This window comes from Cupressus sempervirens, chromosome 11 (genome assembly GCF_028749045.1).
Source record: "Cupressus sempervirens isolate cs-2001-9-10 chromosome 11, ASM2874904v1, whole genome shotgun sequence".
In the NCBI taxonomy this organism is placed as follows: domain Eukaryota; kingdom Viridiplantae; phylum Streptophyta; class Pinopsida; order Cupressales; family Cupressaceae; genus Cupressus; species Cupressus sempervirens.
The window spans coordinates 427,832,187-427,859,759 of NC_143128.1; the positions used below are offsets into that span (position 1 = coordinate 427,832,187).

At 36.4% G+C, this 27,573-nt stretch overlaps 1 protein-coding gene across 2 annotated transcripts in view; it reads right to left on the reverse strand.

The window, feature by feature from the left end:
- Positions 1-19,472, reverse strand: part of LOC149530255 (65-kDa microtubule-associated protein 1-like) — a 29,545-nt gene extending 10,073 nt beyond the window's left edge. The window contains exons 1-5 of one of the 2 annotated variants that reach the window (XM_089811288.1): positions 19,443-19,472; positions 18,848-18,929; positions 18,367-18,570; positions 17,891-18,148; positions 17,375-17,590 (exon numbers count right to left, since the gene is read on the reverse strand). In XM_089811288.1, coding sequence (XP_089667414.1) covers positions 17,375-17,590; positions 17,891-18,148; positions 18,367-18,570; positions 18,848-18,916 — 747 coding nt within the window. In that variant the 5' untranslated portion in view covers positions 18,917-18,929; positions 19,443-19,472. Of the gene's footprint in view, positions 1-17,374; positions 17,591-17,890; positions 18,149-18,366; positions 18,571-18,847; positions 19,409-19,442 lie in introns of those variants that run through there. The other variant, XM_089811287.1, reaches the window with a different exon arrangement.
- Positions 19,473-27,573: the final 8,101 nt, after the last annotated feature.

Consider the following 27,573-nt stretch of genomic DNA (forward strand, 5'->3'; position numbering starts at 1 on the left):
GTCCAAATTGTCCCAGAGGGTTTTGTAAAAAAGATCCCACAACCTTCAAAACAAACCTCCCTTCTTTTGGGAGCTAAGGATCGTATCAAAGTGAGGAGGAGATTTAATAGTGCTTTTCCAAAAACTGGATCCCTCCTCAACCATTACAGCTTTATTCTGCCAAGAATGTAACTCTAGAACAGAATTTCCAGAACAAAATGGAGATCCAACACAAGGCTGAGATCCCATGACAGAGCCAACACAAGAACCACCAGCTACAAAACCATTTTGGACAAGGCCAGCATTGGCCTTCACATCAATACCTTGTTGTTCAGTTACAGCAGAGCTAGACACCACCACAGCATGATGGTCTAAGCCAGCATGGTCTAAGCCAGCAGGATCAGCAAAGCATGCAGTCATCTACTTTGAACCAGTTATATCAGCAACCACCGCCTTTTCCAAATAGAATCAACAGTAGGAATCTCCTGAACCTGAACCGACCTGGTGGTTCCCTGTATCCCTTAGGATTCACATCCTCCTGGGAGGAATTTTTAATAACTGTATAGTGCTCCAATAAAGCTCGCTTCCACCATAAAGAGGGCCTCTTATATTTGACTCTGACAATGTCACACTTTGCTGCCAGGCAGTTTTATCAATGTTGATATTGCAACTGATCTTTATTTAAAGAAATAGTAAAAGAATAGGTTAAGTGCAGCAATAAGGTGTCACAAGCTAAGGCACAACAAGGTATGGTTCATTTTGTTGATATGCAAGAAGTTGAAATTTTTTAGGAATTTGCTAATGCTGATTTGTATACAAAAGTTGAATAAGATGAAGTAGAGTGGGGAGATAAGCCTTGGTGGGTTAATATTATAGTAACTTGAAATTCATAAGAGAGAGAAAGGGAGGAAAGATGAAAGAGGGGAGAGAAGATACAAAAAAATGTTAATGAGGAAAAAGAGGATAAGGAAGAGGGGTGCTTCAAGAAAAAACCCATGATTTTCAAATGCTCATGAGCTTCAACTCAGAGAAAATTTCACGTACCCTAAGTGTTTGATGCAAGGGCATCCAAGGGTGTTAGGCGATACATCGCGCAAAATATAGTTAATTTTAAAAAAATTGGTGTTTCATGTGATTTCTAGCTGCAGGCAAGATCTTCAACTCCAACTTAAGCACACGCAAGACAGTTTCCCTTTAGATATTCAGTTTGGCTTGCCAATATGTTTAAAATATCAATATTCATGAAATAGAAAAGAGGTTCAATTTATGCAAATATTAATTTTGATTTTGGACCAAACTTCTAAAAATGGCAAATCAAAAAATGTATACTTTAAACTGCTAAGAATGACAAAATTAAAAAAATTGAAAACCAACTCCCATGTTTGGGACATTGCCGGTTCAATAAATTTTGTCTTGACACATAATCCAACATTATTGTACAGCCAGGAAACATTATTTGGGTGCACAACTAACAAGAGTTACAAAACCCACGTGCAGAAGGAGCTACAAAGCCAACAGGTTACAAGTTTGATCGAATTTGCCAAATTGATGGTGGTGGTTATTGGGAGGCTCTCAAAGCCCATATTGCAGGTATTTGATATTTTAGTTTCAAAACACCATTCCTGAGTAAGGAAAGATCCAACACCCAGGTTGGGGATATAGCAAAGAGGTGTATGCTTTTGTGTGATTTGTTGATTTGTTTAAGATTTAAATAGCTTTGATGTAAAATTTATTGTAACAAATTTCAATTTGAATAATTCTCAGCAACTATCAATTTGGTAAGTGTTGCTAAACATCGAAATTATTTGAATTGAATTTTATTACATATGCTGGCAAGTTGAGGAATGATGGTTTGTGTGTGGTATGGGCTGCCTAAATAAGTTGTCCGAAAAGACCCCCCATCCTTGATTTGCATTACTTTGTGTTAATCTTCATCACCAAGTTAAGTAAGTGGATGGTATCTGCTATTGAAAAATGTATCTATTTCTCCGCAACATATAAAAATCACTGCAATTTTTAGCCTTGTTTGCCATGACTTGGACAATGTTTTCAACACCTATCATTTCTATTAACTCAATAAGGATTTTTAAAAATGAAATTTGCACCCCTGCCCATTGTAATAAACCACCATCAAAAACACTGCCCCTTTGGAACGCACTGCAATGATATTTTTTAAGGTTGATTTTTTGAATCTTCTCATCTATCAAAAATGATGAGCACTTCTGTTTCAACCCATGAACTCCTAAATTGGTTTGTATGCCTCTACAAAAAAATAAAGAATAATTTGCCAATAAGGCAATGGATGCCTTCTCATACCCAAGGTGTTTGATTGACTACATGCACCATTTCCCACCAACATGATGATCTCACTTAATTTAAGATGGTGCTTGTTGAATGACTGCAACATGCAATCTTCCATCGGCAATATCACCACCTCATTTTAAAATGCATTATCAATGAGCATATTGTTGAAGATATAGTGATCCAATACCCTGTTCTTGTAAAAAGAATGTTGCAAAGAAAGGATGTGAGGCAACCACTATTAGAGATGACCCTATAGGTGGCCAAAGTGATTCTTTCTTCAAGAAAGAATGAGATCTTAACTTTGCTCACTTGCTTACAATAGTAAATTCATCTTGCTCTTCAATATATGAGAGAATTTGCTCTTTTGGCAACCATTTTTATCCGACCCTTAATAGATTCTAATCCTTTTGGTCATTCGCAGAAAATTGATGAGCTTTCACTCATGAGTGCTTCTGCTTATAGCTGATATCAGAATTACTACAATGTCAAATAAAAACCCAAACTCCAAGAAGTTGTTAAACTGTCATAACATACTTATGATTGATCAAATTTAGATGTCCTAGTTGTAGCAATTGTGTATGGATTCTTGTTATAAAATAAATAAATTAAAATTGAAAATGTAACCATAATGAGTATAAAATGTTTTTTTGGCTAAAAACACTCAAAACATTTCTTAAAAAATAAAAGACAGAATTTCTGAAATTTTTCAAAAATCTCCTTTGATCAATAAATATCCTTCATGCTGGCTTGTTCCCTCCTCTACCACTTAGCTAACACACTATGTATTTTCCATCCTTTATGTTTGAGAGAGAAACAGCAAGCTTTGAGAATAAATATCTCTATACTTATCCACATACAGCTTAGAAGGATATTTTAGGTTTATTTTATGAAAAAAATACATTTTGAAGAGCTGATTTTTCATAATTTTGGGCCCCTTTTAAACCTACACACAGTGTCTTTTGAAAACAGCCAACTACATTGGGGGTTTGCATTCAAGTACCACGTACCCTTTGAAATGTCCCCACAGGGTACCCAAGAGAGCAAAAGCTATGCCCTAATCAAACCCATCTCATCGGATATGGTAACACAGCTGAACTTGCAACTGACGGGACATGTTTTCTTGCAATGAGAACATTTTCTGCTACAGTTACGGCATGTTAAGTTATTTTCAAGTCTTGAGCAATGACTTACAAAGACAGAAAAGGAGGATTATTGAGGAGGAGTTGTAGGCATCAGGAAATAGTGAATGTTTATGTATTGTGTCAGAACCTTCTCGCCAAGTTAATAAATTGAGGTAGACAAAGTGGAATTTGAATAAAGAACATAAACACATAAAAGATTTGAGCTGCGAACAATTATCCTATATTAGATCAAGCACCCCACTTAGTTCAAGGTTGATCAATGTCAGTCTCTAATTGGGAGGTGAATCAAAACCTTCCATTTGATTTCGCAACAACAATTGAGCAATCCTCTTCTCACTTAAATTTTTTTTTAAAGTGCATACAAATTTTAAATGTTAAAGGAGCATACTTTAAAAAAAATTAAAGTGCATGCAAATTTTAAATGTTAAAGGAACATATTGGACAACCTCGATTTTGCTTGATTGCTTAATTATGTGGTAGGCTTTCTTGCTCAATGATTTATACAAGTCGCTAAATAGTCAAAAAGGGAAAATGACCCAAATTAATCATTAATCATATTTGTTGGTAAACAGCTCATGAATGGCACTCAAGAATTCAGACAAGCATACTAGACATGGTCAAACACCCACACAAATTTCTGTTGTAGCAGCGAAGTGCAGCAATATGGTCCCTATAATTATAAATCTAAAGCTAAAGCAGGTTAGGTTTGATGTAGCAAAATGGAACATAAAATTTTGTTATAATTTGGATGTGCTTAAAGAAACTGGCACTCTTATCTCCAAAATCAATCATGCCATTTTATCCAACACCATCATTGCTTTCATCAACCAGTTACTCTGCTTAATATATACAGATTTTGCAAACACAACAATTGCCTTGAAAATTGAGTCTTAATTACCAAAGTTTATCTGTATTTCTCCTAACAATATAAGGCCTCAGATACAAATGGGTATTAAATTTCTAATATTGAAAAATACCATTGAATCTATCCGTGTGATCATAATGCCATCAATATTTGTTATAAGAAAGGTGTCCAATATTACACATGACAACAAGAGTATTACTTCAGCTTCACAACATAATTAGAAGTGAAATTCTGCCTTAACGAAAAGATTGGCATTTTGGCCTGTACCCCAAGGCCACAAAGACTCAAGATCCTAACTCAAACTCATAAGCCTAGTTTTCACAAGAAGAGGTATGTCCTAGTGGAAGAATCTGTACTCCACTAAAATGAGAAGGGGTCATGCACCTTAAAAACACCTTTCACCTCATTCTTCACAAATTTAGACAAAATTGCATGTCAATATGTTAGGGCTTTGCAAAACTGACTGCTTTTGTAGCCAACAAACATTTGTATTTTACCAAATTTAGATTGTTTGGCTGTCAATATCCAGAAAACTATTAACATTGCTTTGCATGAGAATTTGGATTTGGATTTGTATGAGTAGTGAGAAATTATTGAAGATCTCAATAATGATTTGGGTATGCAGCTGGCAATTCAATATTGATAAATAATGAATATTAATATTTCATTATGAATCTCATGTTTGCAGTCACCAAACTCGAAAGAGCAGAGCATTAATTGATTTCGATGTATCTCTTGGATGTTCGGCTGGGCATAAGTATTGGTTCAAAAGACACAAAGCCAATGGGCATGTCATGAGAGGACACGTCTCATGTCCGCTCATGACATGACTATTGGTAATTTGGTATAAACAATTATTAACCTTATACTAATCAGTTTAGTTAATGTTTAACCAAAATATGATTTATATCAAGTCGCTGATCTGCATAAACATAAATGGGTCATTTGCTCAATCCTATTATAATGTGAATGCATCCGATCATTGTCTAATTGATATTATGCAAGAGATCATTATTCGATCACCAAGAGATAATTTTATCTGGAAGTACAGATTTCTGCATACTTAGTTTGGTATGAATATTTTTTATTGAATGCAAGGATAATTGCTTGTTTGAATTCAAGGCATGATAGTTCTAGTTTAGCACAAGGACTATGCAAGTTTGTATGTATGCATGTATATCACAGTTCACATACTGAACTACTATACATCCATCCATACATGCACATATGCATACAGTCACCATAATCAGTTATCGTTGTATCAACACTCCATCTTGGCTAGGGAAGATAACTAAGTATGAATTGATTTAGATATCACCTAACTCGTGATATCAAGGAGTATACAGAACATCAAGTCACATGACATTTGTATGTCCTTGTTATGGCATGTGCACTAACATCACATCACATGGCATGTCCACGGATATTACATCACATAATATCCATCATGATTATCTCATAAAGAACATATTGATACACAATCAATATCAAGTCAGCATGATATGTAACAATAAGTCCAAGAGATATTAACTATCAAGATATTTCCATGAATATCAAGCCAGCATGATATTCATCATGATAGTCAACATCGTAAAGTCATCACCTTACAATGTTAGATACAAGTGTAAATTATTTGAAATATCATCACCTTTCAATAATGTACACAGGGGCCCTTAAAGTCATGGAGTCACACACATGACATCATCCACCATGAGCCATATCAAAGGGTGTGGATCTGTCACTACTCCCAAAGGGTGGAACAGGGGTTCCACTTAAAGCTTCTCTCTTACAAAGAAGAATCCAATAAAGTACATTTCAAGAAATCATTGATGCCAAGACTCCCTCTTAGCAAGGGCTTCATTCTTCACAACTCCACGCTAGTCTCCACATGCCCAAACTTTACTTTGGTAAGAGACTTGGTGAAGATATTAGTCGTTCATTCTGTAGTGATGATGTACCGAGTCTAGAAACCATCTTCATGGTCTACTCCCTCCAAGTCACTATGATCAAAGATCCACATGGCTGATCTACTAGCAACTCTCTCTGTTCTAATCACAACATCATTCGTAGGAGTGGTCTCTTGTACACAAATATACTTGTTTGATTTCATGGTAACATGAGTGTGTTGAGATAATGGGTGTTGCACACATTGCATAATATTGTTATATTGTTTTATTTTATTATGTAATGTTGCACCTAGATGGATGTGCAACATGTAAAGACTCCCATGGGATATACTTGATGAGTGGTATTGTAACATTGTGATAATATTTCATGTAATTATTTAATATTGGAAAAAATAATTAAATTTTCAATATTAAATGTGAGGTCAATGGGTTAGGTAGCACATAGTTTTAGCACATGGTTTATGTAATATCACTTGATGGTTTTGTGGGACTTGCTACTATCTAAACAGTCACAAGATAGTTGTTGAGACAAGGTAGAAGGCAAAAAGGGCAAGAGTTTGAAGGCTATGGGATGTGTGGATTCATGCTTGTTCACATAGATTGTTTGGTTGTGGCTATAGCTTTGAAGGCTTCCATGGTTGTATTGCAATGGTGCTTTTGTTGAATAATACATGGTGATGGATGCTTTTGGAGGCTGGGTTTTTCCCTCAATGAGGGTTTTTCAGGGTATATCTTGTGTCACATTACTATGGGTATGTTGTCTATTCTCTTACATATGAATTCCAATTGCATATTTATTTCAAATCTATTATAGATTATGTGGAAACGGTTATATTCTTTGTTGCAAGTTTCTTTACAAATGGTATCAGAGCCTAGTTCTGTTGTTGTAACCCTAGATTGAATACATGGGAATACATGAGAAGATAAAAGAAAGAGCAAGATATATGAGTTGTTTGCTGCAGATCTAAAGGTTTTGGGTTTGTTGTTATGATGGGATATTGGTAGATTTTGAAAATGTGAAATTGTTGGACAAATGGATTTTTGGATGTTTCATTTAAATGAGGGGTTTCAGGGGTAGCTTGCAGAAATTACCTCTTGGGTAAAAACAAACCTCACCATTGGATCTAGGTCAACGTTTCCATAAATTTTGATATATATTATGCCCTAGTTTGGCCATGTTCAGAAGAAATGCAAGAACTTTTTAGTTTCAGCCTGTAATAGCCGTCAAATTTAATCCTGTCAAAATTTTTTTCACAAAAAAAAAATCGCAGTGAAAATGATAAAAAAAACTACCTTAGTAAAATGACCATAAGTTTCTCTCAAAATATCAGATTTTAGAATTCTTACAGGCGTTGGAAAGTTAATTCAAAACACTACAACTTGGTGTAGGTTTGGTTCTGTGATTTTGACATTTTGTTAGGTTCTAAGAGCCCAAAGGTTAGATGTTGTTTATTTTGAGTACAAATTAGGGCATAACTTGGGCATATGGAGTCGGATTTTGGACTTCGAGTAGTCAACGAAAAGCTCTTAGAGAACTCTACACATTGGTTCAGATTTGATGCAGGTTTGACATGGTTTATTTGCTAATATATTGATCTGAATAATGTGCGATATATAATGACTATGGTAACATTGTGAGTTTATGACATTGTATACTCAATTCATATTTTAGATTGGTCTCATGATGATATGGTTATCAGCATTTGGTTTGGACATGTATGATAACTTCTTAGGTCTAAAAGTTGTGCAGTGTTGTAAGCGATCTATACTTACAAGTTGCACTTATAGCTTGGATATGGGTTGTTTTTGCCCATTGATCTTTCATTATTGATGCATATTCAAATTGGTGGCTTGGATTTGGGTTGTCTATGCCCTAAGTCACATGATTTGCTGAATTTTCTTTATGTAGAAGGGATGAGATGTTACCAGATACAATCATGGTGGAGGATTGGGGTTGATTATTTTATGCTAACAGGTTGGACACTTTGAGAGTTAGTTGCTCGGTTCATGGATGTGATCATGGTGCCATGGATTTTGACATGACATAATTGGATATGCAAGTACATCCTTGATGTTCATTGGTTTGGATTTCTAATTTGGTTATGGTTGTGTATCTTCTTGGTTGACGATCATGGTTATGTGGTTTCTTTTGAGGAGCTCATGATGTGCACTTTGAGTTCTTTGATGGTTTGATGAATTTGTTGGTTCTCATGGTTAGAAGAAGGTTTTTTCATCATGATGTCATAAATAGCTTGGATGTACGGTTTAGTAGGCACTTGTGACAGTAATGAGGTGGTAGTGCATGATTAGTTCCTGGTTTGGTTTGTATCTTCTCGGTCTGGAGATCTTGGTTTCACTTGGTACTGACACTTTGGTTGTGTTAGTGTAGACTTGTGGGATCTTCATGTAAGAGATGGGTTTTATGATGCCTTGGTACCATGGTCGGGTGGGAGTTTTTTGGCATTGATAAATTTATTGAGTGTTTGCAAATGTTGAAGATTTGTCTTAGATCCTATTGTTGCAGAAGCATCTTTAACATTTGCATGGTGCACTTGTTTATCTTCATGGTGTGTGGAGATGGTTGGATCTCAAGGACTCATGGGGTTCTTGGTTATCTTCGTGGTGTGTGGAGATGGATTTTCATGATATGTGGAGATGGTTTTCTTCATGGTGTGTGGAGATGGTTGCATCTGAAAGACTAATGGGGTTCTTAGTAAAGATGTGATTTATGCTTTCATTTTACATGTTATCCTTGGTGTTAAGATGGTTTCATTTTTATGCCATGGTATACTCTTGATACGCCTTTAGAGTTTTGACATATTATAGTATGTTCATATGGAGCATGTTATCTCTTTGGTTGAGATGGTTAGATCATGTTGTCATGTTTATGTTCATGAGGTCATGGTTGAGACTTTGACAATGATCTTGGTTTAGTTTCTTGGTATTGAGTGCATTGATCATAAGCTGGATACTCATGATATTGCTATGTTGCATTTGGAGTTGGCATGGATTGATTGGTTACAGGTGCTCGTGGATACTTACAGACGGTGGTGATGCTGATTTCTCTTGGATTAAAGAAGTATTTGTTGGGACAGTTGATGGTTTCAGCAGGAGAGTCTGAGGGGCATTCACCTGATATGGACTTGAGAGGAGATTGTTCTTAGATGAGTCTTGGTTGGAGACTTGGATATCTTGATGACCATTCTCATTCTCCACTCTTGGTCTACTTGGCGGTTTGCTACTTCAGAGATATAGCCCATTGTTTCTCTTAGGTGCATTATGTTTACGCTTGTCTTTCATGGATATGGATCTTGAGCTATGGTACATGAGTTAGTTATGGAGGGTTCATTTAAGAGATGGTTTAGCATTGGTCATCTCCATTTGCATATATGTTGTTATGCTAGTTAAGTTTGGAAAATAGTATTATATTGGACATATTCCTTGGATTAGGAATGGTTTATGAGTTTGATCTTCTTGTGAGAGGGTTACATCCATGATTAGTTATATGGTATGGTTTGGGTGTTGTTGAGGCTTCTTAGTTGGGGTTTTATGGAGAAGATCATACTTGCACAGTTTGCATCTAGAGGTGTGTATTTGCATGGTCTCTCTTTGGTCTTGGTTATCTTCCTACATGTTTAGTTTTGCTTACATTGGATTTGAAATTGGTTAGAGATTGTGATCACTGGTTTGTGCTCATGTATGTTATGTGAGAGATGACATGGTTATTCCTCTTATCTCTTTCCTCTATTGGTTGTGGAGAGCTTGGGAGACTATTGGAGATTTTTTTATGAAAGTTGTTCTTGTAGGTTATTCGTTTATGTGTTCACTTCTTTGAGATATTGTGAGTGGATTGGTTATAGATTTGACATTATCTTTTGCAGTGGGAGCTTCTTGGTATATATGTGGCAGGTATTGCCCGTGAGGCTTGTGATTACAAGTTACAAATTGGATATGTTGATGATGTGAGATTCACTTGGTATACCTTTGGAGGTATGAATAGTTGGATGGGTTTGGCACTTGTTGTGGGTTTTATTTCAGCTATGGATATTTTGACAACTACAGATACATGTGATTTACCTTTAGATCAGGTTTTTGTGCTTGGCATTTTAGTTGGTACAAGATTTTATGATCTTATAATGCGACAAGTTGGGTGGCTTTCTCTTTGGATGGTTTCTATGTGTTCGGTGGCAGTGGCATAATAGGAGGTGAGATCATTCATGTCTGAGAAGATGGATACTTTGATTTTGTTGTGGATACCAAGATGGAGCACTTCGTGTACTTTGATCCATGATGGTGGATGTGCTAGGAGAGATTGTTCCCTTGTTCATTTATGTGGCTACAGAGTGACCCTATGCAATGTATACAAGAAGTGGGAGATTGTTGAGATAATAGGTGTTGCACACATTGCATAGTATTGTTATATTGTATTATTTTATTTTATTATGTAATGTTGCACCTAGATGGGTGTGCAACATGTAAAAATTCCCATGAGATATACTTGATGAGTTGTATTGTAACATTGTGATAACATGTCATGTAATTATTTAATATTGAGAAAAAGAATTTAGTTTCCAATATTAAATGTGGAGTCAATGGATTAGCTAGCACATGGTTTTCGCACGTGGTTTATGTGATACCAATAGGTGGTTTTGTGGGACTTGCTACTATACAAGTAGTCACAAGGGTAGTTGTCTAGACAAGACAGAAGGCAAAAAGGGAAAGAGTCGAGCCGGAGAAGGCTTGATAGGTTAGCCAACGTGAAGGTTGGAAGCATGGCATAGGATGTGTGGATTCATGCTTGTTCACATGGATTGCTTGGTTTTGGCTATGGCTTTGAAGACTTCCGTGGTTGTATTGTAATGGTGTTTTTGCTGAATAATACATAGTGATGGATGCTTTTGGAGGCTATGTTTTCCCCTTGATGAGGGCTTCCCAGGGTATATCTTGTGTCACATTTTTGTGGGTATGTTGTATATTCTCTTGCATATGGATATCAATTGCATGTTTATTTCAGATCTATTATAGATTATGTGGAAACAGTTATATTCTTTGTTGCAAGTTTCCTTACAGAGTGAATGTAAAAAATACGGATTTACCCCCGGGTCTGGCAACACCAAAAATCATAATACTGTGGCTTCTACCTGAAGATCCAATTACAAGCATCAACCTCCTAACCTCTTTGTCCAAGGTTGCCTTTGATGAAATGCCAAACTCCCTCTGGTTATAGAAGGATACTCATAATTGCAATTATCTGAGAAATCTTGCATCAAGAGTCTCTTAGTATCTGGCATGATTCATATGTGGCTGAAAGTGCTAGCTCCAAGACCACTTGGGAGCTACTATCGAGTCCTAGACCATATAGTTATATGACTATTTCGATATTTGAACAAAATCCCATCACATTCTACTCCCTCTCATTGGAAGAGCCCCTTGTCTTTAGTTAGGTTTCATAATCTCGGATGTTATCCCCGGCAGAAATGTTTCAACAACATTCCTAATGCACTAATCTTCTCTTCCTACAATAACATCCTCAAGGAACAAAAAGAAGAAACAAGGCAAATTGCTTGTATAGTACATATATGAATACAAATAAGAGACTGCCTACAACATGCAAATAAAAGAAATACTCAAGATATAATAATTAGAAAATACTTATCTCTTTATTCAAGAGCAAATGCTCATCAACATCCTTCCAGATGTAATTGACTTCTTTCTTCCAAATAAGGAGTTGAGGCCAATTTTCTCAAAATGCTCCTTTTAATATAGTATGATGAAGGCTTCCTTCAAATTGCATTTGATGGTAACCATTCTATCTTCTTTATGATTTCCTTGTAGTGAAAATACCTCATAGATGTCTACCAAGGAATTTTCAGAAACATTATTTGATTCCAATCGGTTAATATATGACTTCTAACATCAAGATGTTTAAGAAGAGCTTCATAGCTTCTTTGTTTTCTAAGATGAGTTTGTTCCAAGTGAACTTGTCTTGTTTCCCCATCTTGCCAAGGCCCAATGCAAGCAGCCAAGTGTTGCCCTTGATGTCATTTTCTTTTCTAACAACTCAAGATCTGACTCTTGAATACTTATTTGTACATCCTTGATACAAGTTGTTTCAATGAAGGTTCATATGCATCAAATCATAAAGTGCCTCCATATAAGCATTTGTCAAACAATGGGAATGGAACATTGGTTATTATTCCCCTCCCACAATGTAAAATTCCCACTCTTATATCATTGAAGAATTATGCATCACATCAAGTATGGTAAACTTCTTTCTATTTTTAATTTGTCAGGGAAAGATGCTTCTCCATGACTGTTCTGAGTATATTTTGTTATCATGGCATTCCAAGAATCCAATTTGTGTTCTTCTCATGATGGCACTTCTTAGAGGCCTCACTTGTGTTGCAGCTAATTAACTCATAAATGCATTCCTGCATAGTCTCCTTGAGTTCCTTCAAGATCTTTGTGTTGGCCGGCCAAGCATGCTTCGTTATTTTCCCAAAATTTACTATTGGCAAGAATATGTCCTGCTCGCATACTTCACATACTACCATGTTGTCAACAATTACTGATCTTATTTGCAGAGAAATAAATGAATGTGTCAAGACCTAATCTCAAATGTGACGAATTAGCCAACCAATAATTGTTGTTTAACCTTTGCAAAAAAAATCTTATCATTTTCTCCCTCTTTAAGAGTGAAAGTCATTTTCATCATGCAGTGGCCAATCTCTTAATGACAAGTCTCTTAACTTAGGTTCTCAAACATTGAAACGACAAGTCTCTTAACTTATATATAGTTCATATACTTAGTTGCACCCTTTTATTAATTACTACTCAAAGTAGCATCACTTAATTTTATGCTTTAAGTTCCTTTATTCTTTCAGATTATACAAATCAAATGTAACCTTACCTAATTAATATAGTTCATACAACTTCAATATTTTCTGCTGTTGATGTTTCCAAGTACTTTACATGAAGATCTTTGTCACTCATCTACCATCCACTAATATTTCCACAGGGTCGTATAAACATCACTAACTTCCCGTTAAAAATTCTGTTATAGTGTGATGATATAATCGTTGCTTGAAAATATGACGGATATTGAAAAATTTGCTCATAATGTATATTATACTTTTCATATCCACCTTCATCCATTGTTAAACGCTTGTATACTTTTCATATCCACCGTCATCCATTGTTAAACGCTTGTATACTTTTCATATCCACCTTCATCTAATTGATAGTGCACTAGCTATATGTTACAATGATCAATGAGATGGTATTGAGGAGTCCTCCTTTGTATGCATATATGTAATTTCCCTCTTATCACATCTATATATTTGTCAATGCGGAATTGGATCAGAAATTTATCTCTGGGTAGTTTTGGACAATGCTGGCGACTGTAATAATCTTCTAAATACAGACTCCCGTAATTCATTATGTCGTCATTTGAATTCTCTTTTAATGATGTCGGATGTGGCTCAACTTATGGGATTGATATTGTGAAACTCGCTAACGTTGGGCTTCATACCCCCAAAAAGAAGTCACCACTTCCGAATAGCAATTTGGCTTTGTCGGTGTTGTATCTTACTCGATGCCCTTCACAACCTCCGTGATCGGAATGTTAGGGTTCCCAATTCCTTCCTCTTTTTCTGTTTTGTTTCCAAAGCAATTTTGTTCTGATCTTTATCTTACATGAATCTTCAAAAATATGTTCAGATCAGGTGCAGAGATGTTATTCTTCTCAAGTTTGAACCTGCTGGTGTCATTTGTCAACTTTGACAATTATCCCAATTGATCATGAGAAGAATAACATATTTTCCCATGTCATTTTCTAAATTTCATATATCCAAATAGACAAGTGTGTAATGTTCTACCCAATTTATCAGAGGTAAATTGTAAAGGCTGATCCATAGTGGGTAGTCATAAGGTTGATAGTCCGTCAGACCAAAATTGTTAGCGAAGAAGAGGGGCAAAATTTTATTTGGACATGAATTTGACTTCTGTTTCTCGTATTTTGGCAATCCAATCTTTGTCCGCTTTCCTGCTAAGTCTATTTACCATGAATTTGCATATGAATGCAAGGTTTTTCAATTTAGTCTGATCCTGGCTTCGCACCTGCACCTGCACCTGCTCATGCTCACGCCATCATGCCTACTCTTGTCAAAAACCCAACAAAGTGCACAGGAACATCTACCAGATCCCTCTTGGTGAAAATATCCAACACGCCATTCACAACTGCTTTGACTCATCTCCTTTCATGCCTTGATCGTGCCCTCGATATTATTAAATGCATACATTTTCTCTGATATCAAATTTCCTTGTTGAGATCTTTGATCTTCCTCCCATGATTTTGCTCTGATACCATATTGAAATGCAGCTGGCAACTTAATATTGATGAATATTGAATATTAATATGTAATTATGAATCTCATGTTTGCAGTCACCGAACTCCAAAGGGCAGAGCATTAATTGATTTCAATGTCACTCTTCGATGTTTGGCTGGGCATAAGAATTGTTCCAAAAGACACAAAGCCAATAGGCATGTCATGAGAGGACATGTCTAACAAAAGACTGTTGGTATGAACAACTATTAACTAATCAGTTCAGTTAATGTTTAAAACAAAACATGATTTATATCAAGTCGCTGATCTTCATAAACATAAACAGATCATCTGCTCCTATTATGTCTTAATATGAATGCATCCGATTATTGTCTGATCGATATTATGCAAGAGATCATTATTTGATCACCAAGAGATAATGTAATTTGGAAGTACAGATTTCTGCATACTTAGTTTGGTATGAATTTTTTCAATTGAATGCAAGAATAATTGCTTGTGTGAATTCAAGGAATGATAGTTCTAATTTAGCACAAGGACTATGCAAGTGTGTATGTATGCATGTATATCAGTTCACATAGTGAACTGCTATACATACATACATGCACATATGTATACAGTCACCATAATCAGTTATCCTTGTATCTGACTGAAGCTATTATATATCAACAGAAATGAAAACAGAAATGAAGCAACATGTGAAAGCCACATTTAAGGCATTAAATGTTGTTGGCACATATCTATATCACACTCTAGGAGGAGAAACAGATTTTGCAGAGCTTATTCAGATACAAATTATCTCTTAAGACAGAAGCTTGAGAACAATGAAGAAATTGAAAACTGAAATTATTGAACAAAGCCTCAAACAGCATTAACATGACCATCTCAAAATTATAAACCAGTTAACAGTTCAAAATTTATAAAGATGTTCTCGTAGCAAGCATTTATAAGGCACAGTATATATCTATCTGAAGAATAATGCACATTAAGATCTTATCGTATCCTATTGGCGAAGTACATTTAGCATGCACTAAATTTGCTTATCTAAATGGTTATAGTGTAATAATAATAAAAAGGCCAATTTGTAAAGGTGGGCAATATGACAACAAACAGCTCAACAGAAATGCATACACAATGACACATTCAGGACTAGGACCTGTTCATTCTTAGAACCTGTCTCAGCTCAATGATGTTCCTATAAAGACCATATTTGTTTCTTAATATATATTCTCAGATTCTTTATAATATGAATATCCAATATAAATAATCTTCTACACGGTTGACTTAATAGAAATCTAAAAGTATCTATAATCTTTTCCACTAGAAAGGATGACATTTGACTGCAGATTTTGGAAGGATTAGGTGATTAAAAAAATACGGTTAACTTTTGAGATTGCATACATTTTCACTTGAAATAATTGCAGATTTTGAAAAGTAATCTTATCTAAATGGGATGTTATTTCAATTTGTAAACTCAACCTTGTAAAAATGACCTTCGGCTTTGATGCCACAACCAAGGGGGCATTATGTCTTCTGTCAAATTCAACTGGCAGATTTCAAAAAGGTTGTCTCTATTGTCTATAATGAAAGCCCTGACAACTAACCACTCAGGCTCGTCACATTTAAATAATCCCCAAATTACAATTTTCCTAAAGCTAAATCAAGGAAAATTCCATGTTTTTGTCTGCGTCTGTCAGTATATACTAAAATTATCTTGTGGAAGACTTCTCCCGGAGGGATTATAGCTGAACAAAATAAATCCCAAGCCCCCAAAGAAAAGGGAAATGATGACTCGTTTGGCCTTTCCAGATTGACTGAGAAATGACTTTCCTCATACAAAGAGTAATTTGAATAATTATTTAATGAAATGCTTGTGTGCACACAAAAGGTATTACAACCCCCTGGGACCATTACGACTGCATTATTCATATTTTTACGGGTCTAAAGGTTCTTCTATTTTCTGTGAGAGGTCACTGTGTTTCAACTGTAGGACATTCAATTACATTTGCCAATAATTCAGTCCCATTTCAATCTTGTCCAAGAGAAAATTACAATCATAAGACTTATTTTAGAGTGTAATTTAAAATATGACCAAAGTTTGTTAGAGATAACTGTGCTTATAGAAATCCTGTTGACTTTTATATTTGCAAGCTTATGTACATCCCATTGGGTTGAAAAAAATGTCTAGGTAAGCAATACTTCTAAATGAAGTTAAATACTAAAACAAAACTTTACTTTTATCCAATTCTAGATAAGAAACATGGTGAATTTAAACTTCAAATGCATTCCAAACAGTTTACCCTGCAACACACACTGTCCTTTCAAAGATGTCTTACCTTTTGTACAATCAAACTCATCATAACAAATAAAATACTATTTTTGAGAATTTGGACATTAGACACATGCATGTTGCAGCCATAATTTTCATTCTCTTATAATCAGCTCAGCTATAATCAGCACAGAACCTTGTTCAGGACTTCAGCAAAATGTAATGCCAAAAGCTCACACAACGAAAATCATTTACCACCTAATGAATCATATTCCACACTTCATAAGCATATCTTTTTGTCACTGTTTGTTCAAATGACCAAATCATCATCAAAAACTAGCATCTGGTCTTGAGGTATTTGTTAAGAATTTTATTGAATTGTTTGCAAACATAAAGGATATAAGCGAAGATAATATTTGCATGGTCAAATTCTGCAACGAAACCTTGAAGCAGACCAAATTATCATGTTTTTCCATTCAAATTTCATATCTAATATAGATTCAGAGTGATCTATTTAAAAAAAGAAATCAAAGGATAAAAATCTATCTAGATGTTAACTTTATTACCTTTCGCAGCCTCTGTAACTTTTCCTCTTTTAAAGACTGCACCGTATTGGCTATCTTGGCCAGAGTGTCGTTGCTGATACTTTTTGATTGAATACTCACTGAATCACTTAAGGTAGGATGAACTTCCATAACAATGCTAAAGAAATCTATCCCCAGGACAGCACAAAGATCGTGTACAGTGCTCACATAGTTGAGAACTTTGTGGAGTCGATCATTCTGACAAGAATCAATATTTCCAATTTAAATGTTAGATGATACAGTAGCACAGTTAATCTAATATAGACAGGTCTTATTAAGAAACATCTAATGAAACACATAAACCATTCAACTCATGTCATTCGCAATTCAAATGGCCAATGGCAGCTTAATTTCCATTGGCCAAGAACAATCCCCAGAATGTGAAAGCTGCTCTAAACTCATCCGACTTCAGAGGTGGCTTAAGACAAGCAAAGACCATTAATTCCAAATTAGATATTTGTTACATTAAGAATAAATGCACGGAGAAAAGCGGATTACTTTTTCCTTTTGAAGCTCTTGAAACCGACAGTGAAAATCGTCAAGTCTTTTCATGGACAGGTCCTGATCATCAACTTCAGGAGTTGCTGCGGGGTCATTCAGTTGCAACTTTCCGGAAATTTCACCACAGATTCTCTGGATTTGCACCTGAATTTGCAGAAATTGTTTGATCCTCTCTTCCTTTTGCTGCCAAAGCTTTTCCAAAACAGGTGTAATTGCAGAAAGTTGTTCCTTCAAGGTCCCTGTGGGTTTTTCAGGCTGAAAAGACAGTGCCAGACGAATCACCTAAATTAATAACGAAGTTTTATGCAAATCAAACAAGAAAACACATATTTCTTGTTAAGTTATAAGTTAGGGTCAAAACCCAAGGATTCGTTGCGAGTTCAGTTGGCAAAGCAGTTAACCCGACAGGCCCCACTAAAAGTATTGGGAATCAAACTACTCTACCAAAAGTAGCTTTAGGAGATAACACTTACATGGCCAGGAAAAGAGTGTTCTCCGAGTGCAGACAAAAGATTTGCGAGTTCAGCTCTGGAATCCTCAAGGGTTTGAAGCAATTGAGCTCTTGACTGGCTTGCTTCGTCCACCTTCCGCTTGTACACATCTAAGCAATCTTGCTCCAGCTGAAGCAACATCATATCTCGTTCTGCGTCACTTTCTCCAACATCATCCCATATTTGCTATTTCCCCAAACATGCAACATCAGTTCCAAAAATGGTTTGCCTAACCTCTATTTTAGAATAAATTAAAAAGTACAAATATGCGTATAAACAACAAATCTGCGAGCCACATGATGCGACGACAGCTGAAATTTTAAACAGCATAAATAGAAACGAAAAATGTCTATGTTATGGAAATTGCAGAAAAGCAGGAAAGTTCGTAGATTGTCGCAGGATATTTCAACCGTCAGGTTTCACCTCCCACACTTTAAACGTTTAAACTCAAATTAAAACTCACCTGCAGTTCCTGCAATAGGGAGCCGCAGCTTTTTCCATCTACTATCAGTGGATTCTGCATTTCCGTCATTATGATTTGTTCTCTACACCAAATCACATTAGATCACTAACTTGGCATAGACGCGAACACATTAAATACTCTCTTGTCCTAAAAAAGAATACAAAATACCTAAACCTACAGAGGCAGACACTACAAGTGCCGATCTGTAAGCGACTGCGGCGCTTCCTAAAACTAACGCCAGTCACTCATTACACCCTCCCAAAACTTGAGGATCTGCTTTACTAACCTTGCTTCACTTCGCTGGCCGCCACTGCACTACCCTTCCCCAAAAACCCTGCCCCTATAATATAAATATCGTCTACCTCTAGTACAAATGAACTGACAGATTGACGGAAAAAGGACACTAATTCTAAAACCTGATACTAATATTTTGCTTCTCCTCCCATTAAACAAAAACAGAGGGACACGCATCCAACCCTCTACTGTCCTTGCGCGAACTCAAAAGATCCGTCTTCCCTTGTGTCACCGCTAACATGTACAAAATGAAACAACAAAATGGGACAAGTAGAAAAGAGCGTGTGAAGATTTTGCCTGCCTGATCTGACAAGAGAAATCCGAAATATAACATACAAGGCGCAACCTTCCCTCGCAACTTCCTCCAACCCTTGCTTCAGGGCATGCCAAGACAAAATGCTATTATTTTACTGACCTCCGTTATTTTCGATAAAGCAATCCCGTCTGACTTGTTGCGCCTCGAGAAATGGTTTAGGGAAGTGCAGAGTGGGGAGAGTGAAGAGTGGAATGTGGAAAGGGAAAAGAAGGAAAGTGCCTATATATGAGTAGGTGCCGAATAAGTTCCTAATAGCAATGCGGCATGAATGTGATGGAGGGAGAATGCTCTTGACTCCCTCTCCTCACTCCACTGGTACGTACCTGCTGTGGAGAGTGGCCAGTGGAGTGGAGTGGAGTGGAGAAGCCACAGAGAGACAGAGCGGGCATGTGACGTGCCCACGTGATGTGTGGAAGCAACACAACAACCAACGGACCGGTGGACCCGCTGACCATCTATTCAACTGTCTCCTTTTCCTCACCCCGCTCAGGACCCATGTGCTCCCGAACTTTTACCCTCATCATTTTATCATTTTATAGTTTGTCCACTATATTATAGTTTCCAAATTCCAATCTTGATTTTGTCCTTATTGACGACTCGTTAATACAAAAAATTGCATATAAAAATCAATATTTATTGTCTATTAATTATATCAAATAATATATATATATATATATATAGCACATGAAATATCTATGTTAAGTTTCCACACTAATGCATTCAAATATGTTTGTTGGGAGAAGGAGAATCTTGAAGTATGATTCTTTCTTGAATAAAATTTAGATTAGCAAGATTCAATGAAGGAAGGGACGTAGTGTCAAATTTCAATTGTAAAAAGGAATGCAATATAAGGAAATATTATTTGTCTCGTGTGTTATAATATGTATACAAAATTGAATTAATTGATTAAATAACATAAATTTAGATATCAAGTATATATAATTAGATTAATTAAGATACAAAATTAGTTTAAAATTATGAATTGAAATGAGATAGAAGATTTACCTAAAAATATGTAGAGAAAAGTGTGTTTTTGCATTGAAAAGTGTCGATATGGATATTGTAGATCTCTTAACAAAATGAAAAACTCAGAAATTGTTTTTTTTCTAATCAAGACTCAAAGAATAGGTCAACTTGGTGGAAATACTTCTGGAAGGTTTTCCAAGGAGTCACCGTCTTTCCAAAGCATTGTAACTAGGTCAACCTAGATTCATCAAAAAGCTTTTGGCAAGTTATTTCTAGATCTACAATCACAAATTTGCTAGCATGCTCCTACACACAATAGATTCAACTTTTTGTTTTTGGGTGGATGAGGACTTGCCTTGGTGAAGCCCTAGATTGAGGATTCAACATTGAATTGAAATGTAAATATATGTAAAGGAAATGCTAACATGTACTAGGATTGAATACCTGAAATGGAAGATATAATTACCTTCATCAATGCACTTGAATTTGATATGTGATCAAGTATGTAAATGTAATAGCTTTGACTTAAAGAAATTAAAAAGGAAATTAAAGAAGTCAAAAACCTCGTAAGTTGAAATGTATATGACATGTCATGATGAATGATAGAAGAACTTTAGGCAAGAGCCTACAACACAACACTAACTTGTGAGCCTCTTATCTAAGAGGTCTTAGGTTTGACTCTACTTGAACTTATTATATAATAATAATTACTCTCAACAAATAATAATTAATCTAGGCTTCAGCCCATTACCTATCCAAAAAAAGGATAGAAGAAATTCCACCACCACCTTGAAGGAAGAAGCTTGATGTAAAGAGGGAATACTTGGATTTAAATGCTTGAAAATGTTTATTTGTTGAAATGTCTTATCTTGATTACTTGATGTCTTTTGGATGTGTGATGAATGCTTGATGTGAAAATGAAGATCTCAAGCCTCCTCTAATAGTATTTTTTTGGTAGGAAAATGAGCTAGGCTGACGAGGGAGTAAAATAGATAAGATGGGAACCCTAAAGCACTTTGAGCCCCATGACCCCAAATTGTCGGGGAAGCGATCAACTTTCTTTCGAGGAAGGTCCTAGAGGCTTTGGAGGAGGTGCAAAAAGATTTGGGAAATATTGGACCCACCAAAAGATATGGCCAAAAAGGTGATAATGCAACACATAAAAGACCACATCAAGAGGCAAGAGATGATCTAGAAATGTGAGATGGATTAGAGGAGGAAAAAGAGAGACCAAAATGACAATAGGGATGGCTAAAAGGTCTCAAAATAAAGTGCATATATTTAAAGATGGTGCATTTAGCCCCCACTTTAACAAGAGTATGAAGCAAGTCATGCTCTCAATAAAGGAAGAAGAGAGAGATGATACAATGTCACATCGAGATAGAAGATCACTAAGCTTAAGTCATAAGTCCCCAAACCTAGGATCCTAAATCCACTCACATGCATAAGAGCAGGAAAATAAAGAATAAAGAAAAAAAGGAAAAGAAAAAAAATCAAAAGGCACAGACTAAAACTCAAATCAACTAGTGAAAGAGACCTCAATTGAAGAAATGTCTCACTCGCTAATATCATATTTCGAAGGCTATTCAAAGCAGAAGAGATCATGTAGGAAAGGAAAGAGCACATCACTCGTGATTATATCCCTCCTTCATCAAAGCATAGAGAGAGAGAGGGTAGAGAGAGAGAGAGAGAGAGAGAGAGAGAGAGAGAGAGAGAGAGAGAGATTATCTTGTCTAGTAAGGTTTGTGTGCCTTATTGTGAATCACAGAAAGGAAGGATTGAATAGTCTAGAAAGTTTGTGTACCTAATAGTCAATCATGAAAAACAATGATCTGATTAGGATCTAGGACTATTACAGAGGAATGCTTAACATTATTTCATAAAGTAAAATTTCAAAGCGTTAATTAGCAAATTAACACAACTTAAATGCTGAAATGAACAAAGCATAAAAAAGTAATGACTGAAAGAAAGAGAGTAGAGAGACATAAGAAAAAACATGATTGATAACGGAGTTCATCCGCGGGTCGGACTACATCTCCAGGTCCTGCTCCAATAGAGGGACCGAGCCAATTTACTCCAAAATCAATTACAAGTGTTCAAGATCTTCCCTTCAAGCACAATTACAGCATTACTCTCCAATGTGCAGGAATAATCATCAAGTCTCCAAGATCATAATCTCCTTCTCATCACCTGGATGCCTTTCCAAAGCCTATTACCCCCATTTTATACATCAAATTTAGCCAAAAATGGGCTAAAACAATTAACCAACACAATCCCCCATTTTGGTTACATATTTCGAATTTACCCCTTTTACTAATATTTTGTTATGATCTCACACCAAAATTAACGGTTTGTTTTCAACAAATACCCTTATTTAGATAAGATTGGGCGGATTTGTTATGGATAGATAACAACTCTTCCCTTAATATTCTATATACCATAAATAGCCCATTGGTTGGCCTTAATTTTAGGAGGCTAATGGTTAGGAGTTCAACTCCCATTATCTCATTCCTTTAATTCGAATTTGAATGTTTTCCCTCTCTTTATGATTTCGTGATGTCATGCTGACATCATCAGAATCCATACTTTTGCTTGAATTTGAAACCATCATAACTTTTATATTCGATATCCGTTCTTGATGAAACAAACGCCATTGGAAAGCTTTTGACGAGCTCTTCCATTTGAAATCCACTATCAAATACTTTTGAGATGATTATTATTTTCACCCTTTTATGGCCTCTGGTCCCAGTTTGACCAAACTTTGACCAGTCATACTTTTTGCACCTGAACTCCAAGTTTGTTTGTTCAAGTTATGTTGGACTCAAAATTGTGAACACTTTGTAATGATGTTGACTCTTGGAGCATTGGGACATTTTACTTTTCAGTAATTTTTTATCCCCTGGATCAAGCCTCCCCACTGAAGAGCTTTTGGACCTCTGAAAGTTTGGATTACTTAGAAAGAAGGTGAGGGTATAGTTCCCTCACTTTACCAATCTCCATCCATCTTACCTTGCTTGGATGCATCCCCTTCAATCCCACTCGGAGGTATTCAACTGGTCCTCTTCGTGAAGTTCTGACATTCCTGTCAAGGATGGCATCTTGTGGCAATTCTGACATGTACTCTGGTGAAAGGTCATCAATTGATGGAACCTGAACACTAACGTCTTCATCCAAGATCATTAGAGGCTCATACAACTTCAGATTCTCAACATTGACAACTGAGTAAATTTGCATGTATGGAGGAAGATTAAGGCGGAAAGAATTGGTACCAATCTTCTCTAAGATTTCAGAAGGACCATACCTGATAAGCTTGAGCTTCCTTCCTTCCTTCACCTTGCATTCTTTCCTTACTGATATGTAACCAAACTCTGTCACCAACTTGGAATTGGTGATCAATACGATGCTTATCATGGCGAGCCTTGTATTTTGCTTGGCTCTGCTCCAACTGTGCTTCTACTGCTTGATGGATTGCTTGGACCTTTTGGATGAACTTTAAAGCCTTTTCTGCATCATGGCATCCATCTACAACATCGTGCTTCCCAAAAGCAAAATCCATTGGTGTCTTAGGCAAGTAACTGAAGCAAGTCTCAAAAGGAGACCTCTTTGTAGAAGAGTGTGCCGCATGGTTGTAAGCATGCTGCACATAATGAAGACTTTCATCCCACAACTTAGGATGTTTGCTGCAGTAGCCTCGAAGTAGATGCACAACTGTCCTGTTTACTACCTCTGTTTGTCCGTCGGTCTGCGGATGGAAGGCTGTACTCTTCTTCAACTTGGTGTCCATGAGTTCCCACAAAGATGACCAAAATTCCCCTAAGAATCGAGAATCTCGATCTGATACAATAGAAGTAGGTAACCCAAAATGAACCCATACATTTTGAAAGTACAAATGAGTTGTCACTTCAGCAGTGACCTGCTTTTTACAAGGCATTAAAATACACATTTTGCTGAACCGATCAACTACTACATACAAATAATCATGACCCTTCCTAGACATAGGTAAACCTCCTACAAAGTCCATAGACACACTTTCCCATGGACGGGATGGTACAGGTAATGGTGTGTACAAACCCAATTTCCTATTACTTGGTTTGCTGGTTGCACACATTACACTTCCTTTTATATACTTAGTGACAGTTTCCTGCATACAAGGCCAGTAACAATATTTTTGCAATTGATCTAATGTCTTAGTTACCCCGAAATGCCCTGCAATCAAAGAAGTGTGTGCTTCACGAATTACATGTGCATGTTCATCTTTAGGAATGCATAGTTTTCCCAAGTGGTACAACAAATTGTCCTAGGAGCACATAGTAATCTTTCTCTTCCACATGTTTACCCTGGATTAAAGCTGCATAGATATCTTTAAAGTTCTCATCATTAGTATATTGTTCCTGAAAACTTTCATGAACCATAGAACTATTTTGAAGGATTATCAACGCATTTTGAACAGGAGGTCTAGACAGCATATCTGCTACTTTGTTATGGGAAACCTTCTTATACTTAATCACCAAATGAAACTGTTGTAGAAAACCCATCCACCTAAAGTGCCTACTTTGTTGCAACTTAGATTGTGAGTGCAAATATTGTAGTGGCTGGTGATCGGTGTGGATTACAGTTTCTTTTCCCATTAAGTAATGTTTCCATTTTTTAACACTCTGAACTAAAGCATAAAGTTCTTTATCATATGTAGGATAGTTACTTACTGCTCCTGAAAAAGTTTCAGAGTGGTAGCAAACTGGTTTACCTCCTTGCATGAGTACAACTCCCATGGCAAACCCACTTGCATCTATCTCAATCTCAAATGGTTGACGTAAATCAGGTAGAGCTAACACTGGTGCAGTACTCAACTTTTCCTTCAAAGTATCGAAAGCCTTCTATTGCGGACCTCCCCACTGAAAAGTTGCCTTGGTACTAGTTAATGCATGCAACGGTGATGCAATGAAAGAGAAGTTTGCAATGAACTTCCTCCAGTACTGAACTGCACCTAAGAAACTCCTGACTTCTGTAACTGTACTTGGCTTAGGCCATTTTACAATACAATAGTAGGGCCCGCAGGTCACTGAACCAGTCATATTCGCCCGAGCAATAATCTAAAACTTTCTCAAAAAAAAGTCTCTAGTTGTTCCCCGGACATGACTACCTTTTAGTTCAATGGGTTCACCTGCAGACTCATTCATTGGGGTGGGGGTGCCCTATCTCTATATCAGGGAGGATACATTTTGAAACGCCCTATATTTGAATGGGCAACGGCTATCCTTAGAATTATAGGGGGTGGGCCGGACGTATAGAATCTGCCTGCCTTTAGCCCTTAGAAATTATAGGCAACCATTATAGGCGCCTAAACTATCTAGAATTCTAGTCCCACCCCCAACCCCCTTTTCGACCTTCGCAGGGTCTACTTTCAATTGACCATTCCCTACGACATAGCCTAAGTACACTAAAGATGTCTTTGCAAATTCACATTTTGACATCTTTACATATAGTTTTTCTTTTCTCAGTATATCAAATACTTTCTTTACATGAATTACATGATCATCCCAAGACTTACTGAATACCAGAATATCATCTAAATAGACTATGACAAAATCATCAATAAAGGGACGAAAGACATCATTCATGACTCTCATGAATGTAGCTGGTGCATTACAAAGCCCGAATGGCATAACCAACCACTCGTAAAGTCCCTGTTTTGTCTTAAAAGTAGTTTTCCAAATATCACTTTCTGCAACTCTTATCTGATGATATCTGCTACGTAAGTCTAACTTAGTGAAATAAATTGCATGTTTCAACTGATCAAGTAAATCATCAATTCTAGGAAGAGGGTACCTGTTCTTTATTGTTATCTTGTTCAAAGCCCTGTAGTCAATGCACATTCTCCAAGTCCCATCTTTCTTTGGAACTAGCACAATAGGAGAACCACAAGGAGAAGTACTAGGATGGATAACTCCTTTCTCGACTAGCTCTTGAACTTGCTTCTTGATTTCTTCATTCTACAACACTGATAAGCGATACATGCCAATATTAGGAAGTGGTGCATCTTGCTGCAACTGAATCTCATGTTGTATCTCTCTCTTAGGAGGCAATCCCTTTGGTTCCTGAAACAAGTCATCGTAAGCAGAAACAACTTTGACCATTTCATCCTTATGTTTTAGATCACATCCCTTAAATGCCTCAGATGTTTCATCTTCTTTGGCTTTTACAAGCATTAACACAAAATTCTTACTAGAGTTAACTAACCTTTACATTTGACCAGCATTGACTAATGCCAAATTAGTCTTAACCTTATGTGCCCGTAAATGTATTCAATCTTGTCTTTAAACAAATGATATTTATTTTCCCCCCTATAGAAGATAGCCTGGCGATCATACAAATAGGGACTCCCGAGAACAAGACCACAAATATCTAAAGGGACTACATTAGCTTCTATCTCATCCACAAAGTTTGCAGTGATAGCAAATCTTAATTTGCATTGTTTAGTTACCTGTAACTATGCATCATCGCAAACCCATCCAAGAGGATATGGTTTTGGATGAGGTGTTGTAGTCAAATTAAGCTTTTTAACAACTTCTTCGGATATCAAATTAACTTGAGAACCAGTATCAAATAATGTATCAACCTTAGTATGCTTGATAACAACTCGGATGTGAAATAATTCATTCCTTTGCTTATCATTCTTATGAGAAGATTCTTTACTTGTACTTGCACTTATACTAGAAGAATTTGTAGTTGATGTGAGAGATATACCTTTTCCTTTACCTTGAATCCCGGTAGCAACAATCTTTGTCTCATCTCCAAAGTCAGATCTAAGATCTTGTTGAGTTATAGCAGCAGTCTTTTGTTTGCCTTTGTTTCCACCAAATCGCTTTGGCCTCTTTTCAAGATGCAATTTCCAGCACTTAGAATCATCATGCCCTTCTTTCTTGGAATGTGAGCATGTGGGTTTCTCACCCTCTTTCTTTACTATTGCTGTCTTTTTACCCTTTCCTTTGCCTTTGGACTTTTCTTCAGACTTAGATGGTTTTTTATCAAACTTATCAATGAAAGTACTCTTACCCCTTGATTCTAAATGTGTTGCTTAGACACATACTTCATCCAAATTACAAGGATTCAGGATGAGAATAGAATGCCTTAGGTAAGAATGAAGACCACC